Below are 20,255 nucleotides of genomic sequence, written 5' to 3'. Positions count from 1 at the left end.
CTACATATTCAGTGCAATCCCTATCAAAATAACACCACCAATCTTCACAGAGCTAGAACAAACAATCCTAAAATTTGTATGGAACCAAAAAAGACCCCGAATAGCCAAAGCAATCCTGAAAAAGAAAAACAAAACTGGAGGTTTTGAAGCTGTATTACAAAGCTGTAATCACCAAGACAGTATGGTACTGGCACAAAAATAGACACATGGATCAATGGAACAGAATAGAGAATCCAGAAATGGACCCATAAACGGATGGCCAACTAATCTCTGACAAAGCGGGAAAGAATATCCAATGGAATAAAGGGCAGTCTCTTCAGCAAATGGTGTTGGGAAAACTGGACAGCGACATGCAGAAGAATAAACCTGGACCACTTTCTTATACCATACACAAAAAATAAACTCAAAACGGATGAAAGACCTAAACGTAAGACAGGAAGCCATCAAAATCCTCGAGGAGAAAGCAGGCAAAAACCTCTTTGACCTTGGTGGCAGCAACTTCTTACTCAACATGTCTCTGGAGGCAAGGGAAACAAAAGCAAAAATGAACTATTGGGGCTTCATCAAAATAAAAAGTTTTGCATGGTGAAGGAAACAAATCAGCAAAACTCAAAGGGAACTGACAGAATAGGAGAAGATATTTGAAAATGACATATCAGATAAAGGGTTAATATCCAAAATCTATAAAGAACTTACCAAACTCAATACCCAAAAAACAAATAATCCAGTGAAGAAATGGGCAGAAGACATTAATAGGCACTTCTCCAAAGAAGACATCCAGATGGCCAACCGACACATGAAAAAATGCTCAACATCACTCATCATCATCAGGGAAATACAAATCAAATCCACAATGAGATACCATCTCAAACCTGTCAGAATGGCTCACATCAACAACTTAACCAACAGCAGATGTTGACGAGGATGCGGAGAAAGAGGTTGTCTTTGGCACTGCTGGTGGGAATGCAAACTGGTGCAGCCACTCTGGAAAACAGTATGGAGGTTCCTCAAAAAATTAAAAATAGAACTACCCTGCGACCCAGCAATTGCACTACTAGGTATTTATCCAAGGGATACAGGTGCACTGTTTGGAAGGGACACATGCACCCCCATGTTTATAGCAGCGCTATCAACAATAGCCAAAGGATGGAAAGAGCCCAAATGTCCATCAATGGATGACTGGATAAAGAAGATGTGGTATATATACACAATAGAGTATTACTCAGCAATCAAAAAATGAAATCTTGTCATTTGCAACTATGTGGATGGAACTGGAGGGAATTATGCTAAGTGAAATTAGTCAGTCAGAGAAAGACAAAAATCATATGACTTCACTCGTATGAGGACTTTAAGACACAGAACAGATGAACATAAGGGAAGGGAAGCAAAAATAATATACAAACAGGGAGGGGGACAAAGCAGAAGAGACCCTTAAATATAGAGAACAAACAGAGGTTTGCTGGAGGGTTTGTGGGATGGGGGTGGGCTAATGCGTAAGGGGTGTTATGGATGAGCACTGGCCTCTACTCCTGAAAGCATTGTTGCACTATATGCTAACTAACTTGGATGTAAGTTAAAAAAATAAATAGGAAAAAGGAAAGGAGGAAAGAAAAAATTTTTAAAGGAAATTATTTGTTTTAGGTATGATAATAGAACTATGGTTCTGTTTAGAAAAAGTCCCGGTCTCTTGGAGATACATTTTGAAGGAATATCTGCAGTTATGTAATATGTGGGATTTGCTTTAAAATAATCCAGTGGGGGGCACCTGACTTCAGCTGTGGTCATGATCTCACGGTTCTGCGTTGGAGCCCCACATCCAGCTGGCTGCTGTCAACACAGAGCCCACTTCAGATCTTCTCTCCCCACTGCCCCGTGCCTCTCCCCCATTAGTGCTGTCTCTCAAAAATAAATAAACATTTAAAAAAATAAAATAATCCACCAGATGGCAGAGCAGAGGGAGGGAGTAAGGAAGAAACCAGACTGACCTCATATGGGCAACTGTTGAAGCTGGCTGATGGGCACACAGGGTTGACTCTTCTCTCCACATATACATATGCTTAAATTTTGCAGTGTAAAAAGTAATTTAAAAAAACAGAACAAGTTGGTGGGACACCTGGGTGGCTCAGTCAGTTAAACTGACTCCTGATTTCAGCTCAGGCCATGATCTCACAGTTCATGGGATCGAGCCCCTGTGTCCAGCAATGTGGTGACAGCTCGGAGCCTGCTTGGGATTCTGTCTCTCCTTTCCCTCCTTCTCTCTCACTGTCTCTGTCTCTCTCTCAAAATAAACAAATAAACTTAAATAAAATGAACAAATAAAAAATTAAAATAAAATAAAATAAAATAAAATATAAAATAATAAAATAAATAAAATAAATAAATAAAATAAAGTATAAAATAATAAACTTAAACAAATAAAAAATTAAAATAAATTAAAATAAAATAAAATAAATAAAATAAAATAAAAAATAAAATAAAATAAAAAATAAAAAAATAAATTAAATTAATAAAAAAAATAAGATAAAATAAAATATAAAATAAAATAAAATAAGATAAAATATAAAAAAATAAAATAAAATAAAATAAAATAAAATAAATAAAATAAAATAAAATAAAATAAAATAAAATAAAATAAAATAAAATAGAGCAAGCTGGGCCCAGCCTGACACCAGCGCTGTCTGAAAGCTGAGACCAGGAAGCTGAGGAGAGAGCGTGGGCTGCAGCTAACACAATAGGAGTCAGAGGCTTGCATGAACAGCATGCAACGGTGAGAAAGCAGCAGTGCATTTTAACTAGAGGCTATAGGCTCAAAGTTGGTGACTGTCCTTAGAGATGCTATCCGTGGCCAAGGCTGACTATTTTGGTGTTTGCCCTGCTGAAGCGAAACTACATCAGGTTCGACAGCACAGACCGTGAACAGCCTGTGCACTGATTGCCAGGAGAAGGTCAGAGAAGGGGCCAGAATGATGCTTTTCTTCCCATCGTGGATAGAAGCCAACCAGCCTCAGAGCTTCTGACCTAAAAACCACATGACCTGGGCCACCCAGGCGACTCAGTCAGTTAAGAGGCCAGCTCTTGATTTCAGCTCAGCTCGTGATCTCACAGTTCGTGAGTTTGAGCCCCACACTGGGCTCTGTGCTAACAGCTCAGAGTCTGCTTGGCATTTTCTCTCTCTCTCTCTCTCTCTCTCTCTCTCTCTCTCTCTCTCTGCCCCTTCCCTGCTTATACTCTCTCTCTCAAATAAACTTAAAAAAAAAAAAAAAAAACACACCCCAAAGACACATCCTGCTGAGATTGCACAGTGCTGGTGAGGCTGTCACTGACCAGACAGTCCTGCTGAACTGAAGCCACCCACCACACTCTGGAAACAGAAATCGCCACAGGTTCCCCTGAAGCCCTGATTCTCACAGGTTCTCCCTGAAGCATGTGGGTGTGGGCGGAGGTTGGGGAACACTGAATTGTGAAATTTAAAGCAAGGCAACGGGGTGCTCTTGCCCGTTGCCTTGCTTTAAATCTGGGGATAGGCCACCTCCTTTCATTTATCAAAATCAAGGTGAAGTGTTCTGAAACCCCATCATCTCCTCTGCTCCCGTCCCACACTCCTAACGACAGCTCCATGTGGCCACAATGAGCATCACTCAAGGAAAAAGTGCCTGGAATCAGGTTGCGTGAGGAGGAAAAAGAATGAGGCAGCAAGTGTGAGAATCAACAGTGAATCCAGAGAGGATTCGGGGGAAGAAGTGGCCACAGGCACCTCGGGGGTCAGGGGATCAGAGATAAGGAGAGGATACATCTGTCTCCACAACCTCCTGGTGGCTCCTGTGAACATAACAGGGGTCACGCACCCCCAGATGGGGACAATCTGCCATATGAACAAGTCATTTAACGAGTAGCACGTATGTCCACATTTCCTGCTCCGCCCGTTGTTTCTTGGAAGTGAGCAGGCCCTTCACACAAAGCCTCCTGGAATCCTGTCAGCCTCCTGGCTTCCCCCCACAGACACAGCATCAGTGAACTCTTGTCTCTCCACTGAAACCATCCCAAGTCATTGAGCATCGGCTACCGAGCCTGTCGAAGGTAACACGCTGACCAACAGATTGGTTCAGAATAGCCCGGCACCCTTTGGCCGCCCATTAAATGAGGTCTGCTCTCGTTCCTGTCACTTAGGATGCACGTGTCAAAGACGACAAGAGCACCCCGTCGCTTTGCCTTAAATTCCACAATTCAGTGTTTCCCAACCTCCACCAAGCATTTTGGCAAAGAGCTGCCAAAGAGCCACAGTTACTTCTGGCCACCTGGGGGGGGGGGGTGTGGAGGGGAGAGGGCTATGCTGGTGGGTCACCTGCTGCATTAGAACCCCCGAGGCTTCGCCCACGGACACATTAACCCCCTCTCCCAGCTGAAGGCTTAAACTATTCTTTACTTAAATGAAAACCTGAAATCCACCCACAGCCAACATCAAGCGAGACAAGACCCTGTCATCTCAGCCCCGTGGATCACGCACAGCAGGTCAGCAGGCAGCTTTTGTGCAGAGCGCAGACACGACTTTCCAGCAGCGCGCAGGCCCTGTGCGCCGGGAAAGCACTGAGAGGGAAGGATGGCCAATTGGCACGAGCGAAAAGATTTTCTCAGCGTTTGGGTCTCGACGGAAAACTCACAAGTGACTGCCAAACATGCTCCAGAAATCCTCTCCGTGGTCCCATTTGAGCCCTGAGCACATGGGGCACCTGGACCGTCACTGTCCTCTTTGGTTTTAAGGAACAAAGGTGCCAGTGTGGCCAACCTGTCACAAGTGTTGACAGAGCTCCCAATGTCTTCTTCCAGTAGAAATGGAGACGGATCTGACAGCGACGCCGCACCTCTGCACGGGGCGGGGGAGGGGGGGGGCGAGCCACGGGACTCCATGTTTAAATGATTTGGAACAAATCGGTACAGTGGGGACCACGGCAGGGGAGAGCCGACATTTGTCTAAAACGGAAAACTCAGAGTGCACTTTCCAAAGCTTCTGACTGGGAAGTAGTCATCTAATATTCGCTTTTCAAAGAAAAAAGAAAAGCCGATGTTGCTATGCTATCCCTGATTTGATGTTGCTTTTACACACCTGTCTGCACCTGGCTGGGGGGGTGGCAATGTTGGGGGGTGGGGAATGATCCCCTTTCGGGTATGGGTTTCTCTACGTGAGTGACTCACAAAGCCTATCTCCGGGCAGGCTTCGATCCCCAAAACTCCCAATTTCCAGGGGCTTCCAGGTTCCAGCCCAAACCCCATCAGTGACAGAGGGCAGAGTCTAGTCTCGGAGAGCCCCAGGACGGTTCTGAATTCCTCTAGGGGGCTGGGTGAAGGACCTGACAGACGTGGGCACGTTCGCCTCCCATGGTAACAATGATCAACCTACACCCTTGAATCGGTGCCTGTCAATTTCAGGTCCAAGAGCACCCGGGAGAGGGGCCGAGAGGCAGGCCGTGGCTGGTGCGGATACCCCCCTGGGGATCTGACCGCTCTTCACTGTTCCGCCTCCATCTGCACAAGGGAGCCCTGACTGGCAGTTGGACTGACCCAGGCTAGAGCGAGACGGCCCTTCGGGACCACCCGATGTCCACTTAGCTAATGCTGTGCGAGGCGGCGGCCACCATTTCCAACAGGCTCCAGTAACCCTACTACGCACGAAGCCAAAGAAGTTGAACACAGTGAAAATCACGCCTGTCGTGACTGTGAAGGTGTGGGCAGGGGAGCTCTTCCAAGGTGGCGAGAACCCGTCTTTGAAATCCGGCTTCCCACCGGACGCGTTTTCCCAATGGCCGTCTCCCATGGGAGACCAGGCGTCTCGAAGCCAGCTGTGTGGTGCCGTCCCACGGCGGTGCGGGGACGTATCTGTGCGATTGTTCGGCTGATGCCCTCCCGGAGCTGCAGCCCCATCGGCGTCAGGGCAAGATTTCTCTGCAACACTGCCTTCCCGGGGCCTAGGGCGCAGCTTGGCACTCTTCGAGCGCTCACGAGACGTCTGTGGGGTTAACATCTATTCACCAAGGGAGCGAAGTGTGGGATGCTTCCGGCATTCTCAGAGGCATTCCTTGCCTGAGCACTCAGCCGACGGGGAGAAACGTCAGCTCTGACCTGCAATGTTCTCACACGGAGACTTCCAGACACGAAGAGCCACGCGATGAGAACCTCACCCTACTTGCCGACACCCCTTGTCAAAAATTCTGAAGTAACCATTCGCTTTAAATGACTACCTATCGGGGGCACCTGGGGGGGGCTCATTCGGTTAAGGGTCCGACTCTCAGTTTCGGCTCAGGTCATGATCCCCTGGCTCGTTTGTTCGGGCCCAGCATCGGGCTCTGCCTAACGGTGTGGAGCCTGCTTGGGATTCTTTCTCTCTCTCTCTCTCTCTGCCCCGTTCATGCTCGCTCTCTCTCTGCAAATAAATAGATACACTTAAACAAATCACTATTTATTTAGACCTACTGTCTTGGCGTGATCTTTCCTCGGGATCTAATACGCCCATCAACACTCTTTTGCGACAGGACTTTTGGTCTCGGTTTGCGGATAAGCAAATTGAGAAGCAGGAATATCAGCTTTCTCTCGACCACACTTTCTGGGACGGCGACTTCTTGTCACTAAGTGCTGCAGTCTCCAGGGGTTTCCATTCCCAAAGCTGGGTCAAAGGTGAAAAAAATGCTGCCTTTTCTATTTACAGCCCGTCTGAGGAGAAGGCCCACCCATGTGGGGAAGTACAAACTTGGAACATAACCCAGGACCGCACGGGGCATGGTTTACACAATGATTAATTCTCTATCATGTAACAAAAAAACAACACCACTATTTTTTTTTTTTTCACCTCCTTACTAATCAGAGCTGAATCACCACCAGTTGCAATCATTCCCGTTACTCACAGGCCGTCCACCACCCGCTAGGAGGACTGGGGGTGCTTGTTCCCGCCCCAGGACACAGCCCACAGTTCCCAGATATATTAGTAACACGTTGCCTCACCGAGGCCCGGCCTGCTCTGCAGGACTTGTTGCGTCTCCACCACCTCTGTTTAGCTTACCTAATGGTGACTATCCCCCAGAGGTGACTTTTACATCACAACACTTCATTACCTCCCTGACGGCAGGAAAAATGCATCCTGCAGGGGAGGCGGCCCGCTCCGGCTCCGGGAAGGGCGGCGCGCGGGCAGCGCGCGCCCGCCGTGGCGCCGACCCCGGAGAACAGAACAAGGCAAAGGCCGGGGGGGAGGAGCCAGGAAGGCACGGCAGGGGGAGGGGCGCGTCGTAGTGGGGGAGGGGCGCGTCGTGGGGGGGGGGGGGGGGGGGGGGGTGGGGGCGAGCGGGGGCGAGCCTCCTGGAGAGCAGTCAGCCCGCCTGTCCGGACCAAGCCACGGCTTTACAGGCTGAGAGGCACAAGTCGGGTCGGAATACATACGTGAAAGCGCTTGCTAAACTGCACCACGCCAGTAATATTTATTACATTCGCCCTTAATTTGAGGAACATTCGCAACAGAGATTTGAACTAGGGATGTGGGGATTATCTGACAGCTGGAATTGTTCCCGTTCATTCTGGACAACGAATAGCACGGTTTTCATTTGTAAACCGGCTGTGTAAATTATTTTCTGACAGCTGCCGGGGATAAAGTAGGCAGAGCTGTCGGATACAGGCCTGTGTGAACAGAACGAGTTTTTCAGAAAACCACTGGATCTCTCAGCTCCGTATTCCAGAAGCTTTGTCTGGCGGTGGCCGCCAGGCAAACGCAAATTCCCCGGGGTATGGTTGCTGAAGGAATGAATGAATAAATGACTTCACCTCTAGGCAAGACAGCCAGTCTGCAAAGCAAGGATACCCCTTACCCAGTGTGGTACAGCAAACTTTAAGTTAGGAAACCTTTAGGGGTGCCTGGATGGGTCAGTCGGTTAAGCGTTTGACTTCAGCTCAGGTCATGACTTCCAGGTCCAGGAGGTGGAGCCCCACGGTGAGCCCCGCACTGGGATCTGCACTGACAGCTCTGGGTCTGGAGCCTGCTTTGGATTCTGGGTCTCCCTCTCTCCACCCCTCCCCTGCTTCTGCTCTCTCTCTCTCAAAAGTAACCGTCAAAAGGGGCACCTGGGTGGCTCAGTCGTTTAAGCATCCGATTTCAGCTCAGGTCATGATCTCATGGTTTGTGGGTTCGAACCCCAAGTCCGGCTCTGTGCTGACAGAACAGAGCCTGGAGCCTGGTTGGGATTTTGTCTATCTCTGCCCCTCCCCCATTAGCAAAAATAAACAATAAAAATTTTTAATTAAAAAAAATAGGGGCCCCTGGGTGGCTCAGGCGGTTGAGTGTCTGCCTTCGGCTCAGGTCATGATCTCTCAGTCTGTGAGTTCGAGCCCCACGTCAGGCTCTGTGCTGACAGCTCGGAGCCTGGAGCCTGCTTCCGATTCTGTGTCTCCCTCTCTCTCTGCCCCTCCCCACTCATGCTCTGTATCTCTGTCAAAAATAAGTATTTTTTTTTTAATTAAAAAAAACAAAAATATAATTTTTTTTAAGGAAATCTTTGATGTGCCACACTGCATTTCCAGAACCCTGTCCCTGCTGTTTTCTCTTAGTTGTGTCCCTAGAGTCTCCCAGGTGCATGACACAGCCAGGGGCCCTGCTTCAGGCTCCTGTAGGAACTTCTGGCAGGAGGCCACCCTGAGCCTCCCAAACATGCCTCTCTGTGCCCAAACCTTTCCTTCCCCACCCAAGGACCCCCCCCCCCCATATTATAAACCTAAGCACTGTTCCTGGTGGCCCGCAGCTGCAGCTGAGTCCAGGCCAGACCCACCATCCCCTCTGTGCCAGTAGAGGGATGATTACACAACAGGCACTTAATCAAGACTTTTCAGCTCCTTTTTTCTAAGGTTCAAATTTCCAGTTTTTCTCTCAGCAGGAGAAAGACTTAAAAGAAAAGAGCAACTGAGAAAATGAATCATAGGAAAATTTTGGCTCCACATTTAGCCTGGGTTCAGTCCCCTCTTGACACTGGCTGGAAGGTAACAAAGGAGTGGGGGGGAGCTAGCAGCAAAGAGGAAGGAAGGCTGGGTGGTTTCACAATCCCAGGCTTGGGAAGACAATGTTCCAGTGGCCAACAGCTGGGCCACAAAGTAGCCTTTGGTGAAGGGTGGTGTGAGCTGGGACTCTCCCTGGCTCAAATGGAGAGCCTGGAGAAAAAGAAGGGAAAAGAAAAGAAGGGTTCTGGGATTCAGACTTCGGGGAAGTGAGACAATGAGCAAGTCCTCTGAAGACCACGCTCAGCCACTAAACTAGAAAGCCAGCCTCTGCCAGATGAGACCAACTCAGCACAGGACACCCGTGTCCCTCTGGTGACACTGTGGACACTCTAGCTAACACTGGGAGCTTAAGGTAAGTCCTGGCACACAGGCCTATATGGAAGGCAGTTATGGAAACACTCCGATAGGGGCACCAGGGTGGCTCAGCCGGTTAATCGTCCGGCTCCAGCTCAAGTCATGAGCTTACAGTTCACGGGTTCGAGCCCTGTGTCGGGCTCTGTGCTGACAATTCAGAGCCTGGAGCCTGCTTTAGTTTCTGTCTCCCTCTCTCTGCCCCTCCCCCGCTCACATGCTTGGTCTCTCAATAAATAAATAAATAATAAACATTAAAATAAATTAAAAAAAAAAAAAGACTCTGGTGTATTCAACAAACTAGACCCTTTGAAAATAATTCCCCAGAGTGTATTATAAACACTGAGGAAAAAGAAATACTGGTGTAGGTACCTCCACTCTATTACAGTTCCATGGGGAGATCTGCCCCCAATGCTGGATGTGTGGGGAAAGTGAAGCCTGGTGGATGTGACAGGGCCAAGAGGATTAGGACACCCACTCTGAGGGCTGAGTTTATCATGAAAGGAGGCTTAAAAGGCAAGTGGGGGCACGTGGGTGGCTCAGTCAGTTGAACATCTGATTTTGGTTTAGGTCATGATCTCATGGTTCGTGAGTTCAAGCCCCACATACATCAGGCTGGCTGCTGTCAGCATGGAGCCTGCTTTGGATCTTCTGTCCCCCTCTCTCTGTCCCTCCCCTGCTTGCATTCTCTCTCTCAAAGATAGTAAACATTTTTAAGAAGGCAAGTGAGGATTTTCTTATTCTAAATCAAATAAACCAACAGCAATGTTTAAGAAAATGGTATAAGAAATTTTCAGAGAAACCATTAGGCTCCACACACCAGGGCCCATTTGAAGCACTACAAAGCCAAAGGAGGTATAAAAACTCCTGAAATGGAACAAGAGCTGTGTTTCTCTGAGAGCAAACTTGGCTGACACTTAAACTGAGAATTCCAGTTCAGATTGATGGAGGAAGCACTCACATAATAAATCTGGGTGTGCTTTATCGTTGTAACGTTACTTAAGCTACTGAACCGGATGTCTCCTTGAACTGAGAGGTGCATTTTAGCCTCTGGTGAAAAGTCAGCAAAAGACAGGATTTACTGTGCTGTTAAAAGTGAAGGCAAATATGTAAGAGAAATGAGAGAAGGGGTGCGGGTTCGCACTCTAGGTCCGGTGCCGGTCTCCCAGGGCCAACTGGTGACTGGTCGGCCTCCACGATGATCCTCTGCCCTTCTCTTTGCATGACCCTCCAGATCAGCCAAGCTGCATCCATTCCCCACTGATTAACTATTCTTCCCGTTCAGCGTGCTCACATGAAGCTCCCTCCACAACACCTTGAAAACAACTCCTGTGAGCTTTACTTGTGTTTTGCCTAAATATTTTCCTCGCTGCCATCAGTTTGGTTCTGAAAGTCTCCCTAGTAAGACAGACAAATGGCAGAAACACAGAATACTAAATATTACGTCCTTCTGTGCCTTTTTTTTCTTCTGGCAAGGGAGGGAAGGAGTGTTCCCAGTTTCAGAATTCTGGGCTTTCCTAGGTAACTACGTGGAAATACCAGAACATTGCTTCAAGGGGCCCAAGTCATTCTGTTCTCCATGTGATTTGGCCGGGAAAAGAAAGGGCATTCAAATAAGTTTCTTTGTAATTTAAGATTCCATGAAAGGGATGGTGGGTGAGAAACTGAAACCAAAGGGAACATGATTTAGAATCAGCATTTCTCTTAAAATACGTACACATACACACAGGCAAATCGATGTGCACATGCTTGTATTGGTGTGTGATGAGGAAATAACTGACAAGGAGGGGCTCCTTCTATCACTATAAAATTGATAACCTGTAATTAAATCTTTGTTTTAATAGAGAGCCAAGCTTAAAATGAGAACCAAAAATGCCCAGGTGCCATAAAGGAACAAGAATTCAGAGTGTGAAATGGAAACTTTTAGGATGGAGGCTGAGGGGTGGGGGTAGGAAACAGGGCACGACTCCGTGCAAGGGCAGGACCTACCCAAAAGGGAGCTGGTTGCAAAAGGTTCAGAACCATAATGTGCTCCCACACCTCCCATTACAGCAAGCCCAAAGACCCAGAGCAAAGGCAAACTTTTTTTTTTTGCTAGAGCGAAAACGTGTGCACGCATCGGTGAGGGGTGGGGGGGGTGGGGAGAAAGAATCCCAAGCAGGCTTCACACTCTGCGCAGAGCAGACAAGGGTCTTAATCCCATGACCCTGGGATCGTGATCTGAGCCAAAATCAAGAGTCGCACACTCAAATGACAGAGCCACCCAGGCACCCCAATGGCAAACTTCTGATGCAGACCGAGGGGGAGCATGTGGAAGTTACCTGTGAGAAATAAAGAATACCCATGCACCAGCATCCAAGTGGATTTTTTTTTCACTACCACCAGATGAGAAAACAGCAACAAAGGTCCAATCCACTATCATCATTGGGGAGCTGGAACAGAAAAGCACCAAACTACCCTGTATGTTAGGCACACAAACCACTCACAGAATAAACACCTGCTGAAGGCAAGTTCACAATCTAAAAACCCCATGAGAAAGCAAACCATTTTTGGCTCTCAAACCATTTTGGCAAACCAAATTAGGCTCTCCATAAGAACTCAGGAAAATATGTTAGAAACCATACAACAAGTATGCCTAAAATGACCTTTAAAAGAAGAAAAGAACTATAGTGAAGAGCTGAATTTGAAAAAAAATCAAATTCCAGAAATTAAAAGTATATAAATTACAAACTCAATGAGCAGGATAAAAAATAGAGATAAATAGAAAGAAATTACTGAATACAACACAGAGAAATCTACAAGATATGAAAGAGAATGGGTTCGATAAAAAATCTAAAAGAAACCCCAGAAGGGAAGAACAGCAAACAGGAAAGAGATCATATTCAACAAAATAGGAGCATCCAGAATTTTCTTAGTGAAGAACAGAGAGGAGACCTACCCACAAGAGAAATTAAAAAAAAAAAAAAAAAGAATAAAGAAAAAAAAAAAAAAAAAATCCCTGTCCAAACATAGGGGTGAGACCAGAAAACCAAAGAGAAAGCGGAGGGGAAACCTCATGCTGGGTGTAAAACAGGTCAGTAATCCAGAAATGTATCCCAAAGCTCCGTGGATGTGGAGACACAGAGCATACACAGGAGGCAGGTGCTCGAGCCCTCTGCCTCTCCTGCTCCGTGGGAACAGATAACATGTGCAGCTCGTTTTCAGAGAACCTGTAATTTCACCTTTGTCAGACTAAGTGAACGCCACCAGCTTCTGCTTGCAACACACCCAGGGCACCAAACCGCGTGGGTACAGGGTCCCGGATTTTCCCCCTACATCACCAGACGTGCGTCTACGTCGCCGGAGTACCTACTACTCTTCCGTGTCACGGCCGTCGATTCTTAGTGCCCACCTACTAAAAAGGGTTGGTTTCTAGAACCTGACTTACCCAGCAGGAAAGTACCCTGAGTGTATTTTGATGACAAGAACCCCATCTTGTGGCAAAATCTGTCAAAGCCGAGTCTGACTGCACACTGCAGTGCCATGCTCATTGTGAAGACAAATCTGTGCTGAGAAGTTATCATTTTATCTGCTTCACCTGACACCGTATCTTGCCCGGCATTTATCTTGTGTCTGTGATGGCACCAGCGTATGCAGTAAATCTGCAGAGCACAGTAATTCTGAGACTTTGTGAGTTATTTTCCAGTGAAAGCCGGGAGTCTTTGCGCAGCTTACTGCAGGAATATTTTAAGGGAAAACCAAACACTGACTCCGGGCTGGCTTCCGAAATTTATCATCTGTTCGTTCGACGGATGGTGCAGGCATTCCACTTCCCACAAGATGAACACACTTGGAGAAAGCAATCGCAAGACAAAACTGGCCCAAACCCCTAACAAACGACACCCTAGATTACCACTATACATGACAAAGCCACCCCATAAGCACATGGCCTCCCTGTCACATCACTCATACCTTAATCCTCTAACAGGTACGGTTACGGATATCTTTTCTCTTTTATAAGTCGGTAAAACTAGATTCTAGAAGAGTATTCTCTCCCTCTTCTCCCTTTAAAAGGAATATCTTCCTCAGTGTCTTCTGCCACTGTCCCTGTTCCCACTTAACTTTCCTATTAAAGGAGATTTTGAAAGGTCTAATTGTTAATAAGCTGAAAAATATAAAGCACTGAGCACAGTATCTGACCCCAAAACATAAGCTACTATTATTTTTTTTAATGTTTATTCATTTCTGAGAGAGAGAGAGAGAGAGAGCGAGAGAGAGCACAAGCGCACAGTGGGGGAGGAGCAGAGTCAGAGAGGGAGACACAGAATCCCAAGCAGGCTCTGAGCGGTCAGCATAGAGCCCGACACGGGGCTCAAACTCAAGAACCATGAGATCACGACCTGAGTCGAAGTCGGAAGCTTAACCAACTGAGCCACCCAGATGCCCCTATTATTACTTTTATTATTGTTATTACTGCTATTGGTGAAGACAGAGTACTGAAAGGGGGAGGAGGGGTAAAGACCTCAGAGTGGTTTGTGGTTTCCTCATTATCAAAGCTTAAAGAAACACCTAGTTTATTTATTTTTTTATTTTAATTTTTTTTTTTTTGAGAGCGAGCGAGTGCGAGTGGAGGAGAGGCAGAGAGAGAGAGAGAAAGAGAGAGAGCGCTCAGGATGGAGCCCAATTCGAGGCTCAGTCCCACGACCCTGGGATCATGACCTGAGCCGATATCAAGAGTCAGATGCTCAACTGACTGAGCCATCCAGGCACCCCAAGAAACATCTACGTTAAACAAGAAGCCAAATTATTTTTATGAAAAGCACAAGTAAAACAATACTTTTCTTCCCCCCAAATCAGGTTTTTAAAGTTAAAAGAGACCAATTAATATTAAAACAGCTTTTATTTGTTAATGTATCATAGGAAATTAAAGCAAGTTACACTATCTTTAAAAACACAGCTAATGCATTTTAAGAGAAACCCGTCCCTCCCACCCGCTATCCCCGCATGAATTAAGAATCTAAGAGAAGTAACCATAAAACAAAGTTTTGTGGAATCCTTCATCCAAGAGTGCTTACATGATGATTAGGTTAATATTGCCTTCTTACAAAATTTCTTTTCTATTAAAAAAAATTTTTTGTAGCCTTGATTGTTTATTACAAAAAAATTCAGTACAAAAGTTTGATATATTGAAAAATGCCCCCCCCTCACAGCACCGTTATATATAGCAGAGAGTAATCAAGAGCAGATTGCTAATCTAGATGGAGCAATCTTCAAATTATACCCAGACACACAGTGGTTTATTTACCCTCCCGTCCCCTTCTTGTAAGAACTTAAAAAAACACACATACAAAAAAATGTCAAAAAATTTGAGGAACCCTTTCCAAACAGTACACAGTTAGTTCAGTGTCAATAATTCACATCTTGCAACAAAGTGTATGGATATGGTTTCTTTTACAAAACTTTTTCAGTGTCAAAAAAGGAAATTAAGGCCATCAGATTCGCAGCTTAAAAATTCACATAAAGGAAATATAAAAATATTCTGTGCTTCTGAGAAGGCTCTGCACTGCATGTTGGTAAGGATTACCGTATTTCTTTGTGTTGAGGAAGACCGTTGACTTGAGAAGTTTACATAATTGCACAGCTTCTATTGGATGCTCTTGGGGTTCCCTGACGAGGAAAAGTAGAAAGAAAAATCAGTGCTAAGAAAATGGAGGACAGCACTTTAAAATAAGGCAGAGATAGGACAAAACCGTATTACCTAACTTCAAATGAAACTTTATCATTTTCTCATTTTTAACCTCCTCTTATAAACTTCCAACAAATTCCACAACAGTGACACTAAACTCCAGCTGCACATTCAGATCCTGAAGAGCTTTAAAAAAAAAAATCCTGATCTGGGTCTCTAGATAAGAATTTCTCATTTAAATGGGGAAGTATATCTATTTATATATAATTTTAAAACTCCCTAAGTAATTAATGATATGCAGCTAAGGCTGAAAGTCACTATTCAATAAAGAACCTTCTTTTGTAACCGGAAACAGGAGGTCAGCAGGCTCCATTGTGAACAACCACATCAGGGAGCCCAGCCGGCTGGGTCCTCTGCTTGCACATCCCAAAGCACAGGCTCCGGCATCGTCCTCGGACATGAAGTCAACATGGCTCTCTCTGTTCTTGTCTTTCACCACGCACTAATTCCTTAAAACCACACAGTCGGACCTGTCACTCACCACCAGACTGGGCTGAAATTGGTTTCTTGAAGGCCACCAAAAAACCCTCATCAATTCGAAAGGCCACTGGACCCATTCTCTAATGAGAATTCAAAATATCTACCCTTCCATCTTCCCTCTTTTAAAACTTGACATCATTATCTACTCTGATCACCAAAGCTAAACGCCTCACACATCTGCCTTCTTCTCCTTCTCTCCCCTCTCAAGTTCAGTCACTAGGTCTTAATGACCCTCCATTCACAGTCCCTCAGTGTCTCTGTAATCTCCCTTCTGGAGTCAACTGCAGATTAGTATTAGCGTCTCCTTGGCTCCAACGTGTGCAGAAGCTCTCTGCCCAGGCAGCCCAGACTGCACACTTACCACCAAAGCTTCCCATTTCATCTATGTATGACGTGTATCCTACGATACAACTGGATAGATACACCCAACACTGACATCCTGACACGCCCTTTGTGGTGAACAGAAGATCACCACAGGTTCTCTGCCTCACTTCTCCCCATCAGAGCTGAGGACTATTTGCCCTTGCCTACGGCTGAAGATGGCCTACAGACTCACTTTGTCTAAGAGAATATGGGCCTAGCCTTTAAGAGATCTGGTGCTCTCTTTCTCCCCCTTATGGAAGACAGCTGCCATGTTATAAACAAGAATTCAACCAAACTACCAAAAGATAAAACAACGTGGGGGCGCCTGGGTGGCTCAGTTGGTTAAGTGTCCGACTCTTGGTTTCAGCTCAGGTCATGCATGATCTCACGGTTTCGTGGGTTCAAGCCCCACATCGGGCTCTGTGCTGACAATGTGGAGTCTGCTTGGGATTCTGTCTCCCGCTCTCTCTGCCCCTCCCCAACTCACACTATCTCAGTCTCTCCCAAAATAAATAAATAAACTTAGAAAACAAAAAAAGATAAAGCAACGTGGAGAGAAACAAGGAGAACATTCCAGCCCCAGCCAAGATCCCAGCTGAATACAACTGTGTCATTAACTTTCTCTCCATCACATGGAGCAAAAGACTTGCCCAGCTGAGCCCAGTCAAACCACAGAATCAAGGCAAGTAAGAAACACTTGTTCTAAGTCACTTATGTTTTGGGGTGTACGTTAATGCAGCCAACAGGTAATGCAAACACCACTGTGGGTCTTCTGATACCCAAATAATTGCCCAACTTTCAAATTACTGGACAAGCATACTTCCCAGGGATCTTCTCAACAATTCTGGTGGCCTAGACAGTCTTCTCCAGCATCTGACCTGCTACAAATCATACTCTGAGCCACTTCTCTGCCACCTTGAGAGATCTCTTACATTGTTATTTTACTTCCACTCATTATAATGCTTCCCACTGGGGGCAGGAAATGGATCTTGTCCTGGTTTCTTGTGGAAGTTAAAGCTAAAGTAGCTGTTCTTGAACAGTCCTCCAAAATGTATTAGGAAGTATCCCAAAGTTCATTCTACCTCATACAACCCACATCAAGTGGTTCTCAACCCTGGGGGTTAACCACCTAAGAGAATGTTTATTCGGAGTAGGACTGGGGCCAATGAAGCAAAATGAACCGACTTATAAAGCTGGAAACATAGAAACAAAGTCTTATAAGGATAAGGGTAGGAATTTTGATTAATCACCTGACTCAAACAGCTTGAGACTATAAACTGAAGGCTTATTACTTATTAATAATTCCAATTTAATTAATTAAAATCAAATTTGGAGTTTATTTCAAGGGCTCTCAAAAGCCCAAGCATCAGCTAAAATCTATCTTATAATTAGATGATTTGGAATTTAATATAGTTTAACCGACTGAGCCATCCAGGCGCCCCTTGGAATTTAATATAGCAAGAATTTTTGTTTCCCACTGCAGTAGAATATTACTCTGGCTTTTTTAAGTTTATATGCAGATACTCTAATTAGTGATCTAAAATAAACCTCTATCACAGAACTCTCCAGTAAATAATTTTGAGCATGCATTCCAACCCATATATACTTATTTATAAGTGATACACAATATGTCCTGCATATTATGTACATTATGAAACATGATAAAAACTGAAATTGGATATAGGGAGAAAAAAAATTGTTTTAAAGAAGTGCTATCATTTTCTTCTAACACTCTCTAACGTACTATCTTGAATGTCCCCTCGGGAAAAACAAACCCCAGGTGGCAAATCACTCAACTGGTTCAAGTAATAGGGAAAAAGACCAAATCCACTGCTGATTTTGGTTTCTGTGTAATTCTTTCAATAAAATTTTAAATAAATATATTAAAGTGATACCTGCTGGTGGAAAATCTCTTCCTCAACAACCACTTCAGGTGCCGCTTCCTCCTCCTCCTCTTCTTCAGGTATGGTTGTTTTAAAGACTGTACTTCTTTGAGCAACCTCCTGAAAACAAGAGTAACTTTTAAGTCAACGTCACAACTATCGCAAAGGCAGTTGGGGAGAGGGAACTTATCTTTGCTTAACTTTTAGAAACAGCACCTTTCCTGCATCAGGGATTATTTTCTAAAAAAGAAAAAAGTGCTTCATCAATAGCTTTAGCTAGTGAACAGGATATTTTACACGACTAGTAGCAGCTGTTAGATTTTCAATATTCCCCACAGAGGAGCTACCGGTATCCAATTTGAAATACCGGCTGCAAAGATGCCAATGCTTCTGATCCCATTCGCTTACTAAGAACTCTGTGAACTATCTGGCACACGAGACTCTTTGTAACACTCAACATGAATGCAGCTTCGAGGTCCTGGCTCCTCGCAAAAAGAAGGCACTAAAGAAACTCTGAATTAAATGAAGCTGAAGGCCAAATGCTGTGATCGCAGGCAACATGGTGGCAACAGTCCACCTTCAACAACTTTCCTCTCAGGAGATGGAACCAAGACAGATGAGCGCCATTTACTAATAACACACCAGTGAAGCTCCAATGTATTCTGCACAGAAAATAGTTTCATCATTCACCGTTTCCATTTTCTCCTGAAAGGCACAAGTACAGATGCCTCTCCTGTGGAGAACGCTGACTTGCACAGCACAGCAGTATTTGTGTGTGAGCAAGAGGCTAACCTGATGATCTGGCAGCAAGTAAATGAGTGTCCTACAGCCTGCTGCAGAGCATCTCATTTTATTCTGTACCAAGTCCTAAGGTCACTCAAGAAGGATAACTCCACAGACAAAGATGCTAAAATTCCATCAGTAAAAGCTTATCTGGAATTTAACACACAACCAGCTCGTTTAAAATAGCAGAGAAAGAAAACCAAAGAAGGTTGTCTCACAAATCAGAGTTCAACTTTAAATTTATGTCCAGGGATGTATCTCATAAATGAAGCAAGGTAGTACACTAGTGTTTTGTGGGGAATTTTCATTACGTTACACGGCCAAAGAAGACGGACCATTGTGAGAGTCTCAGCTGGAAACTTCAACTCTGTGAGGTCAGTCAGTGCTCAGGTACACGAACAGCCACTTCACAAACATCAGCGTGCTCTGACCAAATGAGCACTAACAAAAAAGCATGTGAGCCTTACATCAATTCTAATTCTTTGAAGTCAGATATCAATTGGGGGATGGCGGCATACAAAATAGAAGAAGAATTCTCAAAAAGTGCTCAGAGTACCCAGCTTTCCACAATTCATCCTAAAACGAGGCAAGAAAAGTCAAAGAAACCCTGCTACAGAATTCTCACATTCCAGCTCAGGCAGCACGTGACAAGTGTATACACCTCATCTTGCAGACATTCTTAAAGCATGTGACGTTATTTTCCTCAAATGTGAAACTCCGTAAGCAGGAACTTGCCCAACTAAGTTAATTATAAGTTAATTCACCTGAACTACTTTTTATTTTTATTTTTTTATTTAAAAAAAAAATTTTTTTTTAACGTTTACTGATTTTTGAGACAGAGAGAGACAGAGCATGAACAGGGGTGGGTCAGAGTGAGAGAGGGAGACACAGAATATGAAACAGGCTCCAGGCTCTGAGCTGTCAGCACAGAGCCTCATGCAGGGCTCGAACCCACAAACTGTGAGATCATGACATGAGCCGAAGTTGGACGTTTAACCGACTGAGCCACCCAGGCGCCCCTGAACTACTTTTTTTTAAAAATGTTTATTTTTAGGGAGAGAATGAGAGAGGATGGGCATGAACACATGTGGGAGAGGGGCCGAGAGAGAGGGAGAGACAGAATCCTAACCAGGCTCTGCACTCTCGGCACAGAGCTCAATGCGGGGCTCAATCTCACGAACCCATGAGATCATGACCTGAGCGGAAATCAAGAGCTGGACACTTAACTAACTGAGCCACCCAGGTGCCCCTCACATTAACTTTTTTTTTTTAATGTTTTATTATTTATTTTTGAGAGAGAGACAGAGCATGAGCAGGGGAGGGACAGAGAGAGGGAGACACAGAATCCAAAGCAGGCTCCAAGGCTCTGAGCTGTCACTGACACAGGGCTCGACCCCACGAATTGTGAGATCATGACCTGAGTTGAAGTTGGACGCTTAACCAACTGAGACACCCAGGTGCCCCTTTAGTTATTTTTAATATAAGCCTGCTGTTAAGCACCTTTCATGTGATGACATTTAAAAACCAAATAGTCCAATGCAGAAGGCCTGTATAGAAAATCACTGTACTAAATAATGTCTAAAAATTGATAGAAAAATCATAAAACACATTTAGAACCAAAAATCGTTGGAAGGTTTGGGCCCAGG

General features: G+C 45.1%; 1 protein-coding gene and 1 long non-coding RNA gene across 4 annotated transcripts in view; both read right to left on the bottom strand.

The window, feature by feature from the left end:
* LOC125934855 (uncharacterized) overlaps window positions 1–9,637 on the bottom strand; it is a 79,836-nt gene extending 70,199 nt beyond the window's left edge. For 2 of the 3 annotated variants that reach the window (XR_007461544.1, XR_007461546.1), the window contains exon 1: window positions 7,049–9,637. This is a non-coding gene — a long non-coding RNA (uncharacterized LOC125934855). The remainder of the gene's footprint in view (window positions 1–7,048) is intronic. The other variant, XR_007461545.1, reaches the window with a different exon arrangement.
* Window positions 9,638–14,786: 5,149 nt separating this feature from the next.
* Window positions 14,787–20,255, bottom strand: part of LMNB1 (lamin B1) — a 54,543-nt gene continuing 49,074 nt past the window's right edge. The window contains exons 10-11 of the mRNA XM_049648440.1: window positions 17,839–17,946; window positions 14,787–15,021 (exon numbers count right to left, since the gene is read on the bottom strand). Coding sequence (XP_049504397.1) covers window positions 14,980–15,021; window positions 17,839–17,946 — 150 coding nt within the window. The 3' untranslated portion in view covers window positions 14,787–14,979. The remainder of the gene's footprint in view (window positions 15,022–17,838; window positions 17,947–20,255) is intronic.

Source organism: Panthera uncia, assembly GCF_023721935.1.
Source record: "Panthera uncia isolate 11264 chromosome A1 unlocalized genomic scaffold, Puncia_PCG_1.0 HiC_scaffold_17, whole genome shotgun sequence".
Taxonomy (NCBI): domain Eukaryota; kingdom Metazoa; phylum Chordata; class Mammalia; order Carnivora; family Felidae; genus Panthera; species Panthera uncia.
This window is presented reverse-complemented; position numbering and strand designations above follow the sequence as displayed.